General features: G+C 52.0%; 4 protein-coding genes across 4 annotated transcripts; 2 read left to right on the top strand and 2 right to left on the bottom strand.

Moving 5' to 3' along the window:
• Positions 1-120: 120 nt before the first annotated feature.
• J4E90_007642 (uncharacterized protein) lies at positions 121-1,525 on the top strand (the record flags this gene model as incomplete). Its single annotated transcript, XM_051437176.1, has 2 exons — positions 121-654; positions 704-1,525. 2 exons carry the CDS (start codon positions 121-123, stop codon positions 1,523-1,525), a joined length of 1,356 nt encoding a protein of 451 aa, XP_051288922.1.
• A 1,454-nt stretch (positions 1,526-2,979) lies between these two features.
• Positions 2,980-6,726, bottom strand: J4E90_007643 (uncharacterized protein; the record flags this gene model as incomplete). The annotated part of the gene is made up of 4 exons (XM_051437177.1): positions 2,980-4,556; positions 4,606-5,840; positions 5,884-6,265; positions 6,708-6,726. 4 exons carry the CDS (start codon positions 6,724-6,726, stop codon positions 2,980-2,982), a joined length of 3,213 nt encoding a protein of 1,070 aa, XP_051288923.1.
• Positions 6,727-8,787: 2,061 nt separating this feature from the next.
• J4E90_007644 (uncharacterized protein) lies at positions 8,788-9,402 on the top strand (the record flags this gene model as incomplete). Its single annotated transcript, XM_051437178.1, has 1 exon — positions 8,788-9,402. One exon carries the CDS (start codon positions 8,788-8,790, stop codon positions 9,400-9,402), a length of 615 nt encoding a protein of 204 aa, XP_051288924.1.
• A 6,191-nt stretch (positions 9,403-15,593) lies between these two features.
• Positions 15,594-18,160, bottom strand: J4E90_007645 (uncharacterized protein; the record flags this gene model as incomplete). Its single annotated transcript, XM_051437179.1, has 4 exons — positions 15,594-17,104; positions 17,295-17,718; positions 17,767-18,111; positions 18,158-18,160. The coding sequence occupies 4 exons, from the start codon at positions 18,158-18,160 to the stop codon at positions 15,594-15,596; spliced, it is 2,283 nt and encodes a 760-aa protein (XP_051288925.1).
• Positions 18,161-18,429: the final 269 nt, after the last annotated feature.

Here is an 18,429-nt window from a genome sequence, read left to right on the forward strand (position 1 = left end):
GCATCTGCAACACCAAGACCACATCGCAATGCCTACAGCGCGACTGCAAGCGCGCGCGGGCGCCTTCGCGTCGCAATCATCGGTTCGGGACCGGCAGGCTTCTACACGGCATACCGATTAATGAACAAGAACCAAGATGCCGTCGTGGACATGTACGAGCAACTCCCGGTGCCGTACGGGCTTGTCCGCTATGGCGTTGCGCCGGACCATCCAGAGGTCAAGAACTGCCAGGACACATTTGAGGAGGTCGCGCAATCGCCGCGCTTCAACTATATTGGCAATGTGAGAGTTGGACACGATATCGAGTTGGCCAAGATGAAGCCCCACTACGACGCGATACTGTTCTCATACGGCGCAAGTGAAGATAGGCAATTGGGAATTCCAGGCGAAGATTTACCGGGTGTATACTCAGCAAGGTCTTTTGTAGGATGGTACAATGCGCTGCCGCAGTTTCGGAGCCTGGAACCCAATCTCCAAGCTGGCGAACAGGCAGTCGTCATAGGGCAGGGAAATGTGGCGCTGGATGTTGCGCGCATCTTGCTCAGCCCTGTTGACAGTCTACGGCATACCGACATCTCGGAGCAGGCTATCCAGACGCTATCAGAGAGTCGGGTGCGATCTGTAAGGGTCGTTGGCCGGCGTGGGCCAATACAGGTACGTCTCATTATCCGCATGCATTGATATATCGCTTACTGGAAGCCAGGCTGCCTTCACTGTCAAAGAGGCTCGCGAGCTCATGAACATCCCCTCCGTCGCCTTCGAACCAATCGACCGCTCCTTCTACGCACCCGAGATCAAAAAACTCCCCCGAGTACAAAAGCGGATAGCTGAAGTCCTTCTCAAGGGTAGCAAGGCTATTAAAGAGGAAGCGTCTCGGTCATGGGCCCTTGACTTCATGCAAGCGCCCAAGTCTATGCACGCAGACGCCGGCCACCTGTCGTCAATCGCCTTTACGATACAACAATTCGTCACCGACGCCAGTCCCTTCGACCAACGAGCCCGCGTCGCACCTACAAACGAAGAGACATCGCTAGAGGCCTCGCTGGCTTTTAGATCCGTAGGATACAAGTCAACAGGTCTACCTGGTCTGTCTGACATCGGCGTACCTTTCGATGAGAAGCTCGGCATAATACCCAATGACATGCATGGTCGTGTCATCACACCATCGGCAGGGCCTGGCAGCTTGACAGCTGGCCACGTTCATGGGTTGTACTGTGCAGGCTGGGTCAAGCGTGGTCCGACCGGCGTCATCGCCAGTACCATGCAAGACGCTTTTGCATCTGCAGACATTATTGCGCAGGACTGGGAGGCCGATGTACCGTTTTTGAACGATACCAGTGGCGACAACAGAAGCACGGGTCTCGGCTGGGATGGCATCAAAGATAATGTTACTAGTACTAGACCGCTGAGTTGGTCGGACTGGAAGAAGATCGATGAGGCTGAACGGGCCAGAGGCAAGAGCAAAGGGAAGGAGAGGGAGAAGTTCCAGAGCGTGGAGGAGATGCTCAAAGTTTTGGATGCATGAAAACACGTTTTGAGAAATTGTAGACATAAAGTATGCATGGCGTATACATCCGCTATCGGCTTCTCTCCCGCCAGACATGTAGGTGAAGTTGGCAGCTCTTTGAGGTATGCTTGTTGTACATGTTCATGCCTTTTTTTGTCCCTCAAAGACATCAAGATATGTCCATTCTGAACATATTCCTGGTTTTGACATGATGTGTAAGCCCGCAGCTCGAGTCCATTTCCTCAATATTTGGCATATCAGCACCAATGACAAGTTCTGTGCGCGAGCGTTTTTTTTTTGTGCAGGTATGGTGCATGTAGTCCGACGCAAATCATGCATCCGTAATCCATCTGTTTTGGAAAGCAGAAGCTCACATGATCACTGTCTTACTCATTTTTGGAAAGATGTGGTAGAGGTTGATGAGTAGATACTTCTCCAGGTATCGCTGAAAGTTTATATAGCCCGGCGGGCCCACCGATGAGGTTGAGAAGGCACAAAACGGAGAGATGAATCGCAACGTGCCGTCGCAAGGTGCTTTTCTCATGTGCCAATGCCCTAGAGTTTTGCGCGCCCTCCACATGAATCATCGCAGATGCTGGCTTTGCTTTTGGAAACACAGCACGGAGAAGCACATGCCACGGCATTCTTGAATATTTGAAGTTTCGTGTTCTCGCGACGTGTTGGAGAGGAGAACATGTATAAGCTACCGAGCTGATTTTACACGCGCGTGCAGCAACCAGCAGCATGTACGCGGTGGATTGTCTTTCTGGGACATAGAATGTAGCCGCTGCTAGTCGGATACTCGAGGCCCACGAACATGTAAAATAGAACGTCTGGTTTTTCGTTCCGACATAGGTTCCATGCTGCAAATTTTGAGAGGCAGCGCCGCAAAGCATCCGTTGGTTTGATAAAAGTTTTGGGAGAGCAGAGCTCAGAAGAATCGTCATGGAAGAATACGAATCTGATTTTGGAGCAAGGCTGAGGCAGCGACCGACATGGGCTGTATTGAGTTTGTGTTTTGAGGTACCGAGAAAGAGTAGAACATTCCAAGGCTGGATGTTGGGAGACGACCACAGCATGCGATTGCGGGAGGAAGTTTTCGATCTCAGTCTCATAAATGGAAGGCGTCTGTTATTTTGGAAGCAGACAGGAAGGCTGCAGACATAGTCCGAAGCGAATACTGTTTTGGAAATCTTTCAGGGGACTTTGAGTAATGAGGAATGACCCCAGAGTACGAAAGACAGATTTATATACTCGGCTGACGGCCGACAGCGGCGTCGCGGGAACTACCGGGTCTCCGTTTGTGTCCTTGAGTGATCAATCACATGAGCCACGATCATACGCATCACCGCCGAGCTTGGTCACTACGCAAATGGCCTCTCAGAGTGTACTTCAATCGGATCTATTCGTATCTCTATCATACATCATGATATACATGCGGCTTGTCCTGCCTCCAATGTCCCTACGTCCCTTTATCGGTTCCCAAAACCCATGAAACTATCCCTCACAGGTACATTCCCATCTATCGGCCTGCTATACCTACTGCTAACAGTCTTCTGCGTCCTCGTCGTCATGTACAAACTTGGCGGCATTGGTGGAGGCCATAGATCCTGAACAGTGACGCCAGTCATTCTCGGTCCGGTAGCGGCTGCCATCGGGGGCCGGGGAGACAGCAAGGGGTCAAACACACCCGAAGAGGGGCGGCGTTCTCCGTATGTAGTTGACCTGTTGTAGAACTCTTCGTCGCCATAGTTCATACTCTGGACAGGGTATGTGTAGCCTCCAGTTTTGGGATTGTAGATGCCGCGCTCTTGGTAGTTGATCCGCTCTTCGGGTGAGAGGAAATTGTCGTCTTGTACTTCTGGCTCATTGATGCTTCCTTCTTTCCTGAAGTTGAATGGAGTGCTGATGCCGTTGTCTTCGGAGCCTTTGAGCTCTTCGGTCTTTCGTTGTGTGAGCTTGGGTTTGGTGGTGATCAACCTGGAAACCGATATCGGGTCTTTCCTATCGAAACCGAACGTGGCCATCGTGTCGCTTCGTTTGAGGCCACTAGACCCAACAGTCGTTGTTCGAGTTATGCCAGCTGCCTCTTTCTTGGCGATGTGTTGTTCCAACCAGGCTCGAATACCGACTAATGCCGTGGCACTGATTTGTATCATCAAGACTAAGCTCACGAGACCGGCAACGCTGGTCGAGGTTAGTACTGCGTCGGCGACGCAAAGCGATATGGCTCGGAGTGTGGAGAAGCCTTGCAAGAAGGCGAATTGGCCTAGCCCCAATAGTAGTTGGGTACTGATACCACTGATGAGGTAGATGCGTTGTGGTGTTTTCGCAACCGCGATGGGGCCTTTGATACCGGCGAATGCTGCGGGCGAGGGATGTGGGAGTTCTGTACGAAGACGAACGATAGAGAATCCTACTGCTGGGAAAAGGAATATGAGACAGATAAGGCCCATAATGCCATGTGTGTCGCGGAAATGACGAGCGCTTCCCATACCGACCATGCCAAGGACTATACCAGTGATGCCTAGAATGGCGAATGTAATCAAAAGACCCATGCGCCATTTCCTGTTCTTGGTTTCATCGACTGGGAAGCCGGTCAGGACAGAGAACCGCCAGACTACGCCTAGGACAAGGTATAATGGAAGGAAGGTAAGAAATGCGAGACCAGCGAACAGGACGTGTAGTCCGGTAATGACTGCGAATGGGACCAGCGCCAGACCATTGATCTTCACACTCTGGCTTTCGATGACGATCTCGAACATGTTTCCTTCTGATGAAACTGTGATAGGTCCTCGGGGCAGTGCTTGCAACACCGTTGGGTCGAGAGTCTGACCGAGTTGGCCCATCGCTTTGCTCATCATAGTAGCGTTCGCTTTGGCTGCAGCCATGGCACCGAAAGCTGCTGACGCGATGCCGCCGATTCCCTGACATGTGAGAGTGTCGACCAATTTCTGTGCGCCTTTCTGCGCTGTGGCTGGGTCGATAGCTATAGGGAATTGGCCGGTTCCGACTTGAGATTGTCGGGTGGTAATCGGACTAGATGCTACTGCGATGTGTCAGTATATGCAACAACTCAGCCGGTGGCATTTTCTTACCTACACTGGAATCCTCGTGTAACTCTTCAACAATGCTTCTACGTGCAGGAGGAGCCACGTCAGACTTCGACATGCCCTGAGTGAGGTTTCTGACGATCTCCGCAACCAATATCGTCGCTTTGCCTGTCAACCCTCGCGCAAAGCCAACAGCCGAGCCGTTTAGCGTATCGTTGAACTGTGTGGGTGCCAAAACTGGCACATTGTCGTATGCAGTATCCGGTAGATCGCCACTGATCAAGTTCTTGACACCTCCAACAGAATACATCGCGCTCACAACACCTTCGATGCTACCTCTAGCGAGGCCTTCCGCTGCCTTCGCACCATCGATACCCTGCAATGCTTGAGGTGGGTTGTTCGCGATGAACGATTTCGCTTGCTGGATGGCCGTACCATTGATGAGCAGGTTGGAGAACAGGTTTTGCGTGAAACCTTCCGCAGCCAAGGCCGTTTGTTCGTTGTCGCTGTCAATATTACTAGCGATCATTGGCGGAGCATCCACTGCTTTGAAGTTCAATCCGATGGCAATTCCCATGCCTATACCCGCACCAGCTCCAGCAACCATAGGTCGGAGCATGGCTTGGAGCTCTGTCATGTTGGGGAAGGCTGTCATAGACGAAATGTCGAGGTTTGAGAAGTTGCTGCCCTCAATGAATGACTGGCTAAGGCCTCTGGCGAAATGCTTTACAGTTCTCGGAAAGTCTATCGTGTCTGCTGTAGGATCCACAGATTGTCGCTTCTGATTCTCAGATGCTGATGGCTGCGATGCTGTCAAGCCCAAGCCGTTTCTTGCGCCTTCTCCTAGGCCCAGCCCAGCTGCTGCCGCGATCTTGGGAAGATTCTGCATGAAGCTCGAGACACCGGAACTGTTTCCCAAACTCTTGATAGTGGCTCGAAGGTCAATGTTGGATACAATCGGCATTGCAACCCCGAGACCGAAATTTCCAGCTAGACCCTCAATGCTCGGATCAGATGAAGGTACGAAACGTTGCTCTGTCAGACCAAAGCCTACTGCAGTCGCATTTCCGATGCCAGATGCCAAGGCAAAAGCTGCAGGAGCGAGAGAGAAATTGTTGCCATCGAAGGAAGGGGTGATTTGCCTCGATAGGCCGTTGCCAAGTTGCTGAGCGGCGAGGTTCGCACCACTTGCTGAAGCGTTGTAGGCGGTGGCGATGCTCGAAGCTATCGCGTTAGCTTCCTCCATGTCGGTCAGGTTGAGAGCAGTCGTTGTACCCATGCTGCTAATGGTTAGTCTGTTCGTTGTGGTGGGCGCCTACGTACCCTAGACCTATACCTAGAAACAAAGCGGGTGTACCAAGGGAGCCCACCATCAAGTCTCCTAGGCTGCCCAGTACACCGGCCAATCCACCTGTCAGATTGAACCCGCCTATACCACCAGCACCCGTCAAATCTCTGAAAGTACTACTGATATCATCCTGCAAGTCCCTCCTCTTCAGTTCTGACCCCTCTTTCGACCGAACGTGCTTGATACCATCCGTGAGATTGGCGCCAAAGTTCTGGAGACTTTCCGAACGAAGCTTCTCACCGATATCACTGGAAGATAGTGCGATAGCTTCTGTGAGTGACAGTAGCGCACTACGCAACCTTACGTCTTGGTTGAGCGCATCGATGGTCTGTATAGAGAAGATTGCTGTGAGGCTGTCTGGGTAATGTTCGCTAGCGAATGATCCCCTCGAGCCGAACCAAAAGGCAGCCGATGAGTAAAGCAAAAAGAAGGCCGTAAAGCATGCCAGTAGGTGCCAGACCGGCCTTTCAGAAGCAAACGCAAACATTATTATAAGGAAGTAGTGGGGTATCTCAAATACATGTGCAAGAAGAAATCAGAAGGCGAAGGTGTCAATGGCGGTGGCCTGCCACAACACTCACTCAGGAACCAAGAGTAGGCGCCCGGCCAAGAGCCACAGCGATACTATATGTCGAGCAGGGTGGACATGGTGATGCTGTCCGGGGTGCCGTTCTTGAAACATCCTAGACGTAGAACTAGAAACGCTAGAAACATCAGAAACATGCCCACTTCATGTCGTACGTGCAGCATATCAAAGAGGCGCATTATGCGCTGGGGCCTGTTACTCCGTAATACTGACACTTGCGTGAGGATCGCATTGCTGTGGGTCGAGAGCTGCTCGCAGTGAAGAAGTCTTACTGTTGAACAGGTCAGAGGAACATTTCTCTAAATCGAAGCCATCTAGCCGCCCGCATGATCGCAAAACCCAACTGTGGTCGAGACCATCTCTCGACGTCGCACAGGGTGCTGAAGGAGCAATAAAACAGCATTGCAGTGGGCTTTACCTCTCTGCCGGGCTGTCCTAGTGGATGTGATCATCCCGCGACCGGCCCGTTCGGTAATGCGACGATCTTGAAACATCAGACATTGGCCAATGACCATAGATGATATTGAAGCTGTGTGATGAGCATTCTAAACGGCCAGTCAAGGTGCGAACAATGCCTGTAATGCTGGCGAATGGTAGTTGTCGAAGGACAAGAAGCGTGTGCCACCGAACATTGCGGTGAAGGATACCTTCGCGAGCTCCGATGCTGAGGCTGCGTTCGTGGGTTAGCGCCTGTGGAGCATGTGAAGTACCAGATTTGCATTCGTGGCACGCGCGACGAAGCCGCGTTCTCTGTGACACGTGCAGACAGCTCTCCTGAAGCCGCAGGTGCTTGACAGTTCCCTGGTCATGTTACTCAGGCTGAGTAAGATTCGGGAGTATCAGTGTCTATAGCGTTCGAGCTCTCAGATTGAACGGGGCTGACACGATTGCGATGCTCATTCTTGGAAACGCGATGGTTGGAGGAGGTTGTGGATAAGTCGACTGAACGTGTGAAGATGGAAGGAACACACGCGTCGCGTGTTGAGCAGCAGCTGACTAAGCGCGTGTCGGCTGATCTTCGCTAGGACGCCGCGCGCCTTCCCACGTTCTGCATCCTTTCCACAACACGTAAATAGGCAGCCACCTCTATTGCCCAGAGATGCAGTGCACCTACGATCTACTACACACGTCTTTTTTACAGCGATCCGAGCTGTTCAGAACGTTCTCGATCGCCCCGCCCACTATACGCCTCTGGCTCGGGTACAGGAACCGGAAAGAGGGCTTGTTCGTTCTAGGCCCAACTTCCTTTCTGTCAATACTTTTCGGCCGCTTCTGTGTCTGGTCTGTCACTACACGAATGTGATTCGTACTCTGCAGACAGCCACAGTTTTCAGTGCGGGTGATCTGCCTTCCCGCCGCGGAGTTTTAGCGCGACAGTTACCGCAAATGTGAACTCCACACAAGCATGCACTACCTAATGTAGCGGTCCTTTCCCCCGCCCTCTACCAAAGAACAACGCGGGCCATGACTATTGCCAAGCATACTTCACATCTCAGCTCACTTCTTGAAAGCTTCACCCGTCCATAGATCATTCCCGCCACTGTCGGCTTCTAAACTAGGAGCCACTGCTGGACGGTGTGCCGTCTCCGAGTGGGCCAGAGCTTTGGCCAAGCACAGACGGTATTTGCCATGCTGATGTCGTTCACAGGGTATGAGGCAACACTTGTGGCCATCTTTTGCTACCGTTCTTGGCTCAGCTTCTGGTGGAGAGGCTTTGCCAAGAGCGGCAGTGGAGCCTAGGCGAATGACGCGGAAGAAACGCAAATAGCCAGGAGAGACTCAAGATGCCTTCATGAATCCAATGGAGACTCAAAGGCGGTCTCGCGATCTCTGCATACCTGGTCGTCTCTCCATGAAGAGGAACATACACATTGAGTCTCTTAACCTCTTTCAACCGTCGGAAAGGGCACCCAGAATGCTTCGTAAACCTTCAGCTTCATTATAACGTCACTACCAAGTCATGATAGAAGTGGCTTAGGTCAGGATCATCTTTTCTAGAAAAGCTTGGTTCAGCTTCATGCCTGCATATCGGTCTGGACAACGCCATGGCCTGAGCCGCAACATCGTGGCTTCACTGTCGGGATACACATCTTGCTTCTCACTGGAGAGCCTACTGTCGGACCTCGTAGACCCTAGTGTACTGCACATGAGAGACATTGGATTGTACCTCCAGCATTTGAAATACAGAACTATATAAGAAGGGCTCAGATCATCGGCATACATCTCCATCAGCTTCAATTTCAACTTCAACGTCCACGTTCCAATCTCCAAGATCAGCCAACTTCTAACCAAAATGTCTCTCTTCACTTTCACCTCCGCTCTTCTTACAGCCGCCGTGGCCATCACCTCTGTCCAAGCATCGCCATTCTCCGGGCTCGACACACGCTCCTTCAATGGACTACTAGCCCGCGATCTATCCGGCAAGATGTGCAAACCTTTTGTCTACGGAGCCAAGCGCGATCCAGTGGGTGACGTCTGCGTATCATTTGCCGGGGACTCCCTAACCGTCACCTACCCTGACCTTTCCTCGGTCGGAGGAAGCTATGGAGATCTCCACGTCATCATTCAGCCAACCAAACCCTCAACCACAGCCCCCGGGCAGTGGCCATACAAGCTCGACAATGGCTACTGCACAACATCTGGCACCTGCACCATCCCCATCCTTGACACTTGGCGGGCGTGTGGCTTGGACCTGTACATCGGTATCCATGCCGCCTTCATCCCCAAGACAGGATCAGCCAGCGAGACTGGCTACGCAAATGGAGACTGCATTGATCCCAAAAACAGCGGCAACTGCGCAAAGTACTTCGTCTTCAAGACCGAGTGCCAGTGTGTGGAGGTTACGAAATACGAGGAAGTCAAGACTTCGGTACGTATCTTCTCTCACAAGCAAGGTGCTACGTGCTAATAAATTCGAACAGGCTGTTTACGTTAAGACAATCTATGAGACAAGCACAGTGTACTGCAGCACTACCCCTCCTGACGCAACTGCTACAGCTACTTGTAATGATGCCAAGGTCGGAGCAACAAAGGTTAAGACTGCGACGACGGAAGTTAAGGACTTCGCTTGCTCTACCCCGGCTTGGTAAAGATGAAAGAGAAGCTTCTCCGATATGGTATCGATCTGAAGCACTTAGGCGCAATAACCAAGGATGGACTAGGGTTTGATTGATACTCAATGTACTGTAGAGCTCACACTCCTTACCAGACGCAAAACAATTTCCTGCAATGACTCCCGGAATCTTTCTGCGACTTATTGCATGGTATGAAGTGATCTCGCATTCCTGTAACAACAGCTGGTACTTGATATCATATCACTCATCTTGCCTCGCATGATACAGCGCACGCATACCCTTACCCGACCCAAAACCATGAGCCACCTCCGAGTCATGATCTACTGAATCAGCATCAGCATCATCCCATTCTTCTTCATCCTCATTCTCATCCCCATCACCAATAACAAACATATTCTGTAGCTTCTCCAATTGCTCCATATGATTCTCAGACATCGTCTTCCTTTCTTGAGCAGCACTCTCACGCATGACAAACGAGTCTTGATGCTGAATAGTCGTCCATGACTTTTCTTCTTCTACTTCAACGTCCGTTCCACGTTCCAAGCCCGCAGGCTTCGTACCTGCAGGTAAAGCGATAGCTATGGCTACACGGTTGATGATGTCTAGCGCTGAAGGCAGTGGACGATGGTACGGAGGTATGACTAGGTTACCGATGGTTTCGAAGTGGCTGAGGAGGGAGAAGCGAGTGTCGGGTATGGAGAGACGTTGGGATTCTTCGTCTGTGGTAGTGAAGGCTGGGTTGGAACGAGAAGACTTGCGTCGGGAGAAAGTGTAAAGTCGGACCGGGTGGACGAAGACAAGAATTAGGAAGATGGTTATCAAGACAGCGCCTGCGCAGCTCGACACTATGGCACCGATTCGGTTGTGGGTCAGTGTCATGAGTGTTGGCCGGGGTAACGTTTGTGAATATGATAGCTCGAGGGGTTTTGGTGGGTTGAGATGAAGCATTGAGATAGAATTCATGTTGATAAGCTGGAGCGACCGTGTGTTGAACGTCTGGAGATGTAACCGCACAGTGATTGCCTCTTGGCCACATTGCGAGCCCAAATAACTTCTGGGAGTACGGCAGTGTCTAACCGATTCGACCAGTGGACCTCCTATACTGAGTTGCAATTGGTATGTCCGTGTCTAAAGTGAGGACGGGTCGTCGAGCCCGTTGCAAACTCCGTTCGATCTCCCGCTGGCGTTCTTCATTGGCCTTTCTCCGACGTCGATGTCGAAAGTAGCTTATGACTCCGATGACAATAGCTAAGATAGTTGCAGAGCCTAGTATGGAAACTATAATGATGATCGACTGGTTGGAGATGCCTTGAGGTTGCAATTCTTCGACTGACGCTTGAGCGGATGCATCAGCCAAATCGGCTTCTTGGATATGTGAGGTGAAACTTGATGTAGCCATCTTTTGGTAAAGCAGATGACATTTGGAATTGTGATTATGGTCTTCCAGAGTAGAGCAGGATTCTATAACAACCAAGAGCATGGCCGTGTATCGTCTTTGTTTGAAGAAGTTGCAGGTGACAAAGCCGTCAGTGCGCTTCGCCCAGTTGTACCACCGCAGATCACATTGCATACAAAGACGATGTACAAAACGTACTAATGGCGAGATTGATGCTGAGAAGTGATGGCCTGTTGCATCGATACATACTCAAAATCCTACTTCGTCTTTGAATTTCTCCCACTGCGTTTGTCGAGCTTTCTTCTGCTCTTTGGCAATCCGCTTCCAGTGGGCTCTATAATCTTGAATGAACACTCTCGGCTTCCATCCTCTTTGCATCTCCTTGCGACGCTCTTCCCCGAGCAGATTTTTCTCGGCATTGTAACGCTGGAACCATCCTAGATGAGTGAGGCGGTCGTGAGGCTGAGGCGAGCTAGTGACAGAAGAGACTGCAGGCTTCCACCACTTGCGCAAAGCCCGGAGATGGTGCTGGAAAGGTGTCTTGCGTGGCGGTGTGTTAGTTACCGGAAGTATTGATTTCTTGGAACGACCGAACAAGGTTCGTATTAGCTTTCGTGAAAGCGAGAATGCAATGACGAGAATCACGGCAAGGGTAATCGGAACAATTATCAAGGACCTGCGCTCGATCTTCCAAACATTTCGCGTCGACATGATATGCGCTTCAGTTTCGGTAGATTGTGAGCCTGAAATGAGGCTGAGATATTGGGTGATGTACTGTCAGAATGAAATTGCGGTGAGCGATTCCGTGATAAGGTCGAGACAAAGAGGAATTTCGTGCATGGACAAAGCGATCCAATCAGTATCTAGGCGCTAGTAAGTCTACAATGGTTGGGTGGTAGTAACCTATGTGCAAAAGCAATGATGGAGAACGAGTGGACAACATTGTTCACGATGTTTTCCCGTCGTATGGCAGCGGTCTGAGGCGTGGTGTGATGGATGCAAGTAGCGGTGGCGAGCGCGTGATGATGAGCCAACCAACGACGTCATGAAATCCTCCATATTATCAAGGCCTCTGCCGCCCGATCCCGCAACCTTCATCGCTTCTTCCACCTTTGTTTTTGACCGATCGCATCAGTATCATGTCTGGTAACGCCTCGGAAACTGCGGTGGAGAAGTACCGTTACGAAATTCTCTTCGGCGCCTGGCTGGCCGTCACGGGCGCGACATTCCTCCGCATCAAGCGTCAGCCCTACTCGACCCGTCTGAAGATCGAGCAGTACGAGAGCATCTTCAAGGGCACATCGCTCAGTGCCGTGCTAATCGGGATTGGCATCACACCTGCGCGGACGACAGCAAGGCGATTCAGCGGGAATTGAGCGGAGAGGCTCGCTGTTGATGCTCCGCAGAGAACGGGTGGAGAGGTCGCGTCTGGTTGGCCTTGGCGCTTCCCCGCAACTTTCACATGCGAACACCCGTCATCGTTCCTTCCTTCTCCACCACGGGTCGCCATCATGTTCCTTCGACTGGGCTCATCCAGCCTTGAGCTCAGCCTGTGGAACCCCGTCTATGCCGTCACGCCCTTTATCCTGCTCTCCGTCTCTATCCCGCTCGCCTTCTTCGCCGTCGTCACCACCTCAATCGCCGTATCGCTCCTTTCCTTTCGCGCATTAACCGTATATTGCCGTCTCGCCATTGCAATCATAGGCGCATGGCTCTCTCCGTCGGCTTCGAAGCCAGTTCCGCTTCGGGCTCCTCTTATACCTTCGTCCGCCCGACACTCCCCGACTGGGCAGCGCCATCGTCGAACAAGCACGGCTAGCACGACATCTTCGCAAGATGCAGCTCTACACTCGGCGCATACGTCACGTCTCCTGAAACATAAGAACAACTCTCTCACGGCGCTCATTGGTACAAGCGAATTGACGCGTGACTTTGAAGGCGTGGGAGGGTGGAGAGTGCCGGGTGACGACGACGAAGAGGCGCTGTGGATGGGCATCAACTCACGGCTCCAATTGCCTGCGGAGACGCCTACTCGGAGGCATGCGCGGAGTTTGACAGGCGGTGCAAGCCCGGGCCAGAGGTGGAGTGCTGGATCAGAAGCGTTTCGCATGAGCCCGGTGCAGAGCAGGGCAAGGACACCAGTACGCTCTGCCGTCGAGGATGGACCTGGCTACTTCCCTGTGCAGCCCACCTCAAATAGTCGGCGTGGTAGCGCCGACTCCGAGACTGCCAAACAACACAACAGAAGGAAAAGTGGCAGTGGTAGCAGCATGTCAAGTACTGCCTCCGGTCTGGCTATCACGATGAAGGAAGCTGGCAAATGAGCTATCTCCACGGAATACGCTTCTCTCCTGAAGCTCACTCCATCTCGACTCTGCAAGCAGATAAGAGATCGATCCTTCGATTTACCTAGACTACAAATCATGCCGCACTGAATATGATAACGACCTTAGATACCCCGAAAGCGATTCACGCATCATCTCAAACGAGCGTGCGTCTACGAAACCGAACCACCTCTCTCACTCAAGAGTCGACTGTGACGCTTCCTCGATACGAAGAACCGCCGTCATACACTTCAGTTGGCGTCTCATTCGACTTTGAGGATATAACGAATACATGATTACAAGGAGCCGCCTGTGGAGGAGAGAACGATATCACGTGCTGTATACGTCGACGTTGCCGATCGACAGCTAGTCGCCCCAAAAGTACTGTATACCTTCTCGCTAGTACATAGCATCTTTATTTTCAAGGTTTTGCAGCTATGTAGGTTTTAGACTGGCGATAAGATACCTTCTTTCGAACGAGTGTTCTTTTGGTCCTTTACAATTCGGCCTCGAGATCAGTGAGAAGGATTTGGAGGATGCCCTTGGCATGCAGCTGCCTACATGGGTTTGCAGCAATAGCAATTTACTTCTCATATAAAGTCAAAGCCCCACATGCGTATCGCAGTGATCGTCGAGTACGGTACTGCCAGCGTTCTCAAAGGCTAAAATGAAGTCGTACGACATCTGGTCAGGACCCGAGGGAGTGACTCCCGGGCCCCGCAGCCATGACACCGATATTGGCTGTTCACTCAACAACATGTGATCGTGGGTCTGGTGCGAGAGACGGCAGGCAAGGACGGAAAGCAGATATCTAGAGTCTACATTTTCTGTATGCTCACGTCGTGTATATTCTTGACATCTCATCATTCCCATCTTCATTTCCAACACCACCTCTCAATCCCACAACCATGCGACCAACCCTCCTCCCGCTCCTCCTCCTCGCCCGCCATATCTCCGCCCAACCCCCCTTCTTCAACATGACCATCCCCCCCATGCTCCGCTTCCAATGCTCCCAACTCGTCGTCGAGCGCCTCGACCCCCTCGTCACCCCCTCCCTAATCCCCTCCCCCCACCTCCACCAAATCGTCGGCGGAAACTCCTTCACAGCCTCCATGCCCCCCTCGCACGACCTCGTCACCGCCTCCACATGCACAAGCTGCACTTTCTCAGAAGACTTCTCAAACTACTGGACCGCAGTCTTGTACTTCCGCGCTCGCAATGGCACGTATAAAAGGGTGCCGCAGTCTGTTAGTGAGGGGCTGAAGGGCGCGGCGGGGATAACGGTGTATTATACACCTGATACGAAGAATCAGACTGGTGTTACGGCTTTTAGACCGGGGTTTCGCATGTTGGTTGGGGATGCGACGGCGACGGAGAAATCGGAGGCACGGAAAGTGTGTTATAGGTGTATGCCGGAGACGGGTGATAACATGAATCTTAACTGCGCGGCACCGGATGCACAGACACTGCCCACGGGTTTCTGTCCGGGCGGTATTCGCTCTGTTATCACTTTTCCAACTTGTTGGGATGGCGTTAATTTGGATTCTCCGGATCATCAGAGTCATGTGGCGTATGCGGATGGGGCGGGCGATTACGATGTCGGGCCTACGGGGACGTGTCCTGAGTCACATCCTGTGGCTATACCGCAGGTCATGTATGAGGTTATGTGGGATACGAGGAAGTTCAACGATGAGGGTTTGTGGCCAGAGGATGGGAGTCAGCCTTTTGTGCTTAGTACCGGTGATAGGTGAGTTCATGTTTCTCCTCCTCGAACGTTGATCGAGTCTAACGGGTTGCCAATACAGGAATGGGTTCTCGCAGCATGGAGACTACGTGTTTGGCTGGAAGGACGACTCACTCCAGCGTGCTATGAATGCGCGCTGTACGGGTGATGTGTGTTCGGTGTTGGACTCGCAGACTACTGAAGAGGCGATGAAGTGTACTATTCCGCGGACTGTTGATGAGGACGTTGATGGTTGTAAGTTGTGCAGTATTATTTTACGAATTCTGCTTGACTAACTACTCGCTCTAGGGTTAGCTGAGCTTCCTGGAGGTCTTATGAAGGTTTGACGAACTGGGAAAGTGCGTCTTTCGATGGGGGAGAATAACTCTATGAACGCATTTACGACACCAGGGTTGGCTAGAGTTCGTGTCGCATCCTTGGGATGTTATCAAAGTTGCAGTATACGTCGTCTTAGTAACGACTTACTTGTTAAGACTCAAATGTTTTCATGCGACATGGAAGGTTTAGAATTCCGTAATGTAAGCTATTCAGCGCATCCATCTCAGCGCTAGAAAGTCTGACTCACTCAACTGCGTCGCAATGATAGTCGACAATTTGCAATGCTCGTATCAGCCACTGCAGGAACCCGCCGCGAATCCTCTCCCCACTAATCAACGCTATGCTTGCATTCACCTTCGTTCCCTTACAACGCGTCACAAAGACGACGTTGTGATAGTCGAATAATGCCAAGCAATAACACTCCCGCTTCTGTCCAAATGACAACATGGCTTCCAGAAGGGGCTTCGCCGTGCGCACGATACCTTCGCCATTCGTGAACATAAGGTCCGGCTTCCGGAGACCCCAATCGCCGGGTACGATCGTGCCGGCAGGAGCAAACTGAACTATACCAACGAGCTCCTTCGCGTTGCGTTCGCCGGTCTTGCGCACATACCAGGTGATGGCGTCGGGAACAATATCGTAGCTGTGTTTGAGGGCCGGAGAGTGGTCCTTACCGGCAATGACCAGAAAGTCGATCAAAGTGAGTTGTGAGGATTTGAGGACGCCTTCCGGTGTGGCGATTGCGGAATCGTCGACAGTATGGAGTGGGCTGTCTCCCACTTTGACGAGGTTGCCATCAGGGGTTGTGTAGATTTTGAATGCACAGCCACCGTACTGGGCGCCGAACGTGAGTAGCGCGCTGCTTACCTCGCTATTGTCAATATGTTTGTCATGTAGGAAACGTTGCGGCGGAGGCTCCAGAGCCGCGGCCTCCAGATTCGAGTCCTCAAGCGCGTATCCCACAAGCGGTTTCAACATCTGCACGTTTGTGTTTCGGATCGCCTCCCCTAGCCACATAATGAGCTTGTAGCGAATTTCATCCGACCATCCCACGAATAGGGTGACACCTGACCGGGGTTTATCGCTGAATACGAACAAAATCAGATGCGCACCGTCGTAGAAGCCAATCCGATCACATCCGAATTTCAGACGAATGTTGGCGGCTGCCGTCCCCAGAGTGTTGGTCCGTTCTTGGTGTCTTGACACGTGGGCAATGCTGTCGCCGTCGTCGTCCTTTTTCACGATATCAAGACTTGAGTCGTTGGGCCATCGAATGACAATAGCGATAGGATCGAGTACATCATCCGCTTTGATACACCAGGCCATTGTATAGGGTTGGCCAGCGTACCATTTCGAGAAGTGAATGCGATCGCCGTAGTACTGTTTGATGATGTCGTTGGGAATATCTACGAGTTCCGTCAAGGTGAAAGTAAGGTCGGGAATGCTGTTCACGTCGCGGAGATGGGGATGATACACGATATCGGTGTCGTCAGAATTGGACGGGTGTCCTTCGCGAGTCTCATTCTGGTTGGCGTCGTTGGTCGATGTTGATGGCGTACTTGGCTTTGTCTCAGCTCCCGTGGAAGTGTCCGCACTCTGTGTTGATGGTGTATCTCCGACAAGCGTCTCTGTGGAGGAGTCCGAATCGGAAGCGAGGGTCTTAGCGAGCTCATCCACTTCAGCCCTCAGAGAGCGCAATTTGTCTGTGATGGAGCATGATGAAGCCTCGGGTGAGTTGGAGGACATGATGTCGACTGCGAAGACATAAATTCGAAGGTGGTGAGAGAAGGCAGGGTGAGGGTCGGTTTGTTGACACCACAATGAAACTAGCGCGGGTGGGAGTGGAAAGAGCCCTTCAGGGGGCTAAGGTATACCTAAACACCACGTGCTAACGTTCCTAGGCAGTTGCGACCATCTGGCCACTCGAATCCCTCGTCAGCACACGTCTCATGATCTCTACAAGATCAATATCGACGTTGAGCCACCATTTTCTTTGCTCTTCTGGGGAGAGCAGTGGCACCCCTCCTTCCGTCTTTCTCTTTTCCAATTTCGGAAAGCACAGCCACAGAACCAAGAGAGCTGCGAGAACAGCCAGAATGATAGGTTGTAGGACACCAAGGCCTTTTGTTTGAGCAAGCGATCCGATAGCAAAGGGTAACGCAGCACCTCCGCCAACACCTATCGCAGCAGCAAAGCCTATCGCAGAGACATGGAGATGTGGCGGAAGAGCTTTAGTCGCTGCGACGATGACAGCTGGAAAGAGCGGACCGAGGAAGAAGCCTTGTAGTGCGACAAAGATGGCTGAGACGTGGAAGGATGGAACGAGCCAGAACATGAGTTGGCATGTGATGGCGATAACAAAGTATATCTGTCGTGCAATTAGCTTATGCAGGTTCCATTCCGATCTTGACCGTACCAGGACAGCGAGCTTCTCGCCAAGCTTTGGTGTGATGAAGCTCAAGACAAGGCGGCCGGCAGCGATGCCAGTCCAGAATCCGGTCGCGACAATGCCAGATTCGAATTCGCCACCTGCTCTTTCCCGGCGCATGAAGGTAACAATCCAGCCTCCAAGCGCTCCACCGGCTCCGACATACCCGAAAAGGAAGACAGCGGCAGTCCAGGTGACGCGACTTCTGAGTGCCTGCTTAAGACGGCTCTCACCTTCCGCATTCGCGCGAAGCGATTTTTCTCGATACACTTGACCTGAACTCGATCGGAATGCGTAAAGCGATGTCGCAAGCTCAATGCAGGCGCCACCGAGCTATTTAAGGTTAGCAACAATGTATTGAGTGTCCTTGGCGACTGACCATGATGTAGTAGAACTGATACCATTGCCATCCACGCTTCGCAATCAAGCTAGCAGCAGCTAGCGGGCTAAGCAAAGCCCCCAGCCCATATAGCCCATGCACAGATCCCAGAACCTCGTTCGCATTCGCTAGACTGCCTGCCCACGCGTTCCAGGCTGCGTCTTCAATGCCGTTTCCAAATCCCGAGAAGATGAACAAGATCACCAAAACGGGGTATGGCGGATGGAGGGCAATGCCTACGTAGGCCACTAGATGGCAAACAGGTCCAAGGA

Source organism: Alternaria incomplexa (genome assembly GCF_024043165.1).
Source record: "Alternaria incomplexa strain BMP 0042 chromosome Unknown scaffold_11, whole genome shotgun sequence".
Taxonomy (NCBI): Eukaryota; Fungi; Ascomycota; class Dothideomycetes; order Pleosporales; family Pleosporaceae; genus Alternaria; species Alternaria incomplexa.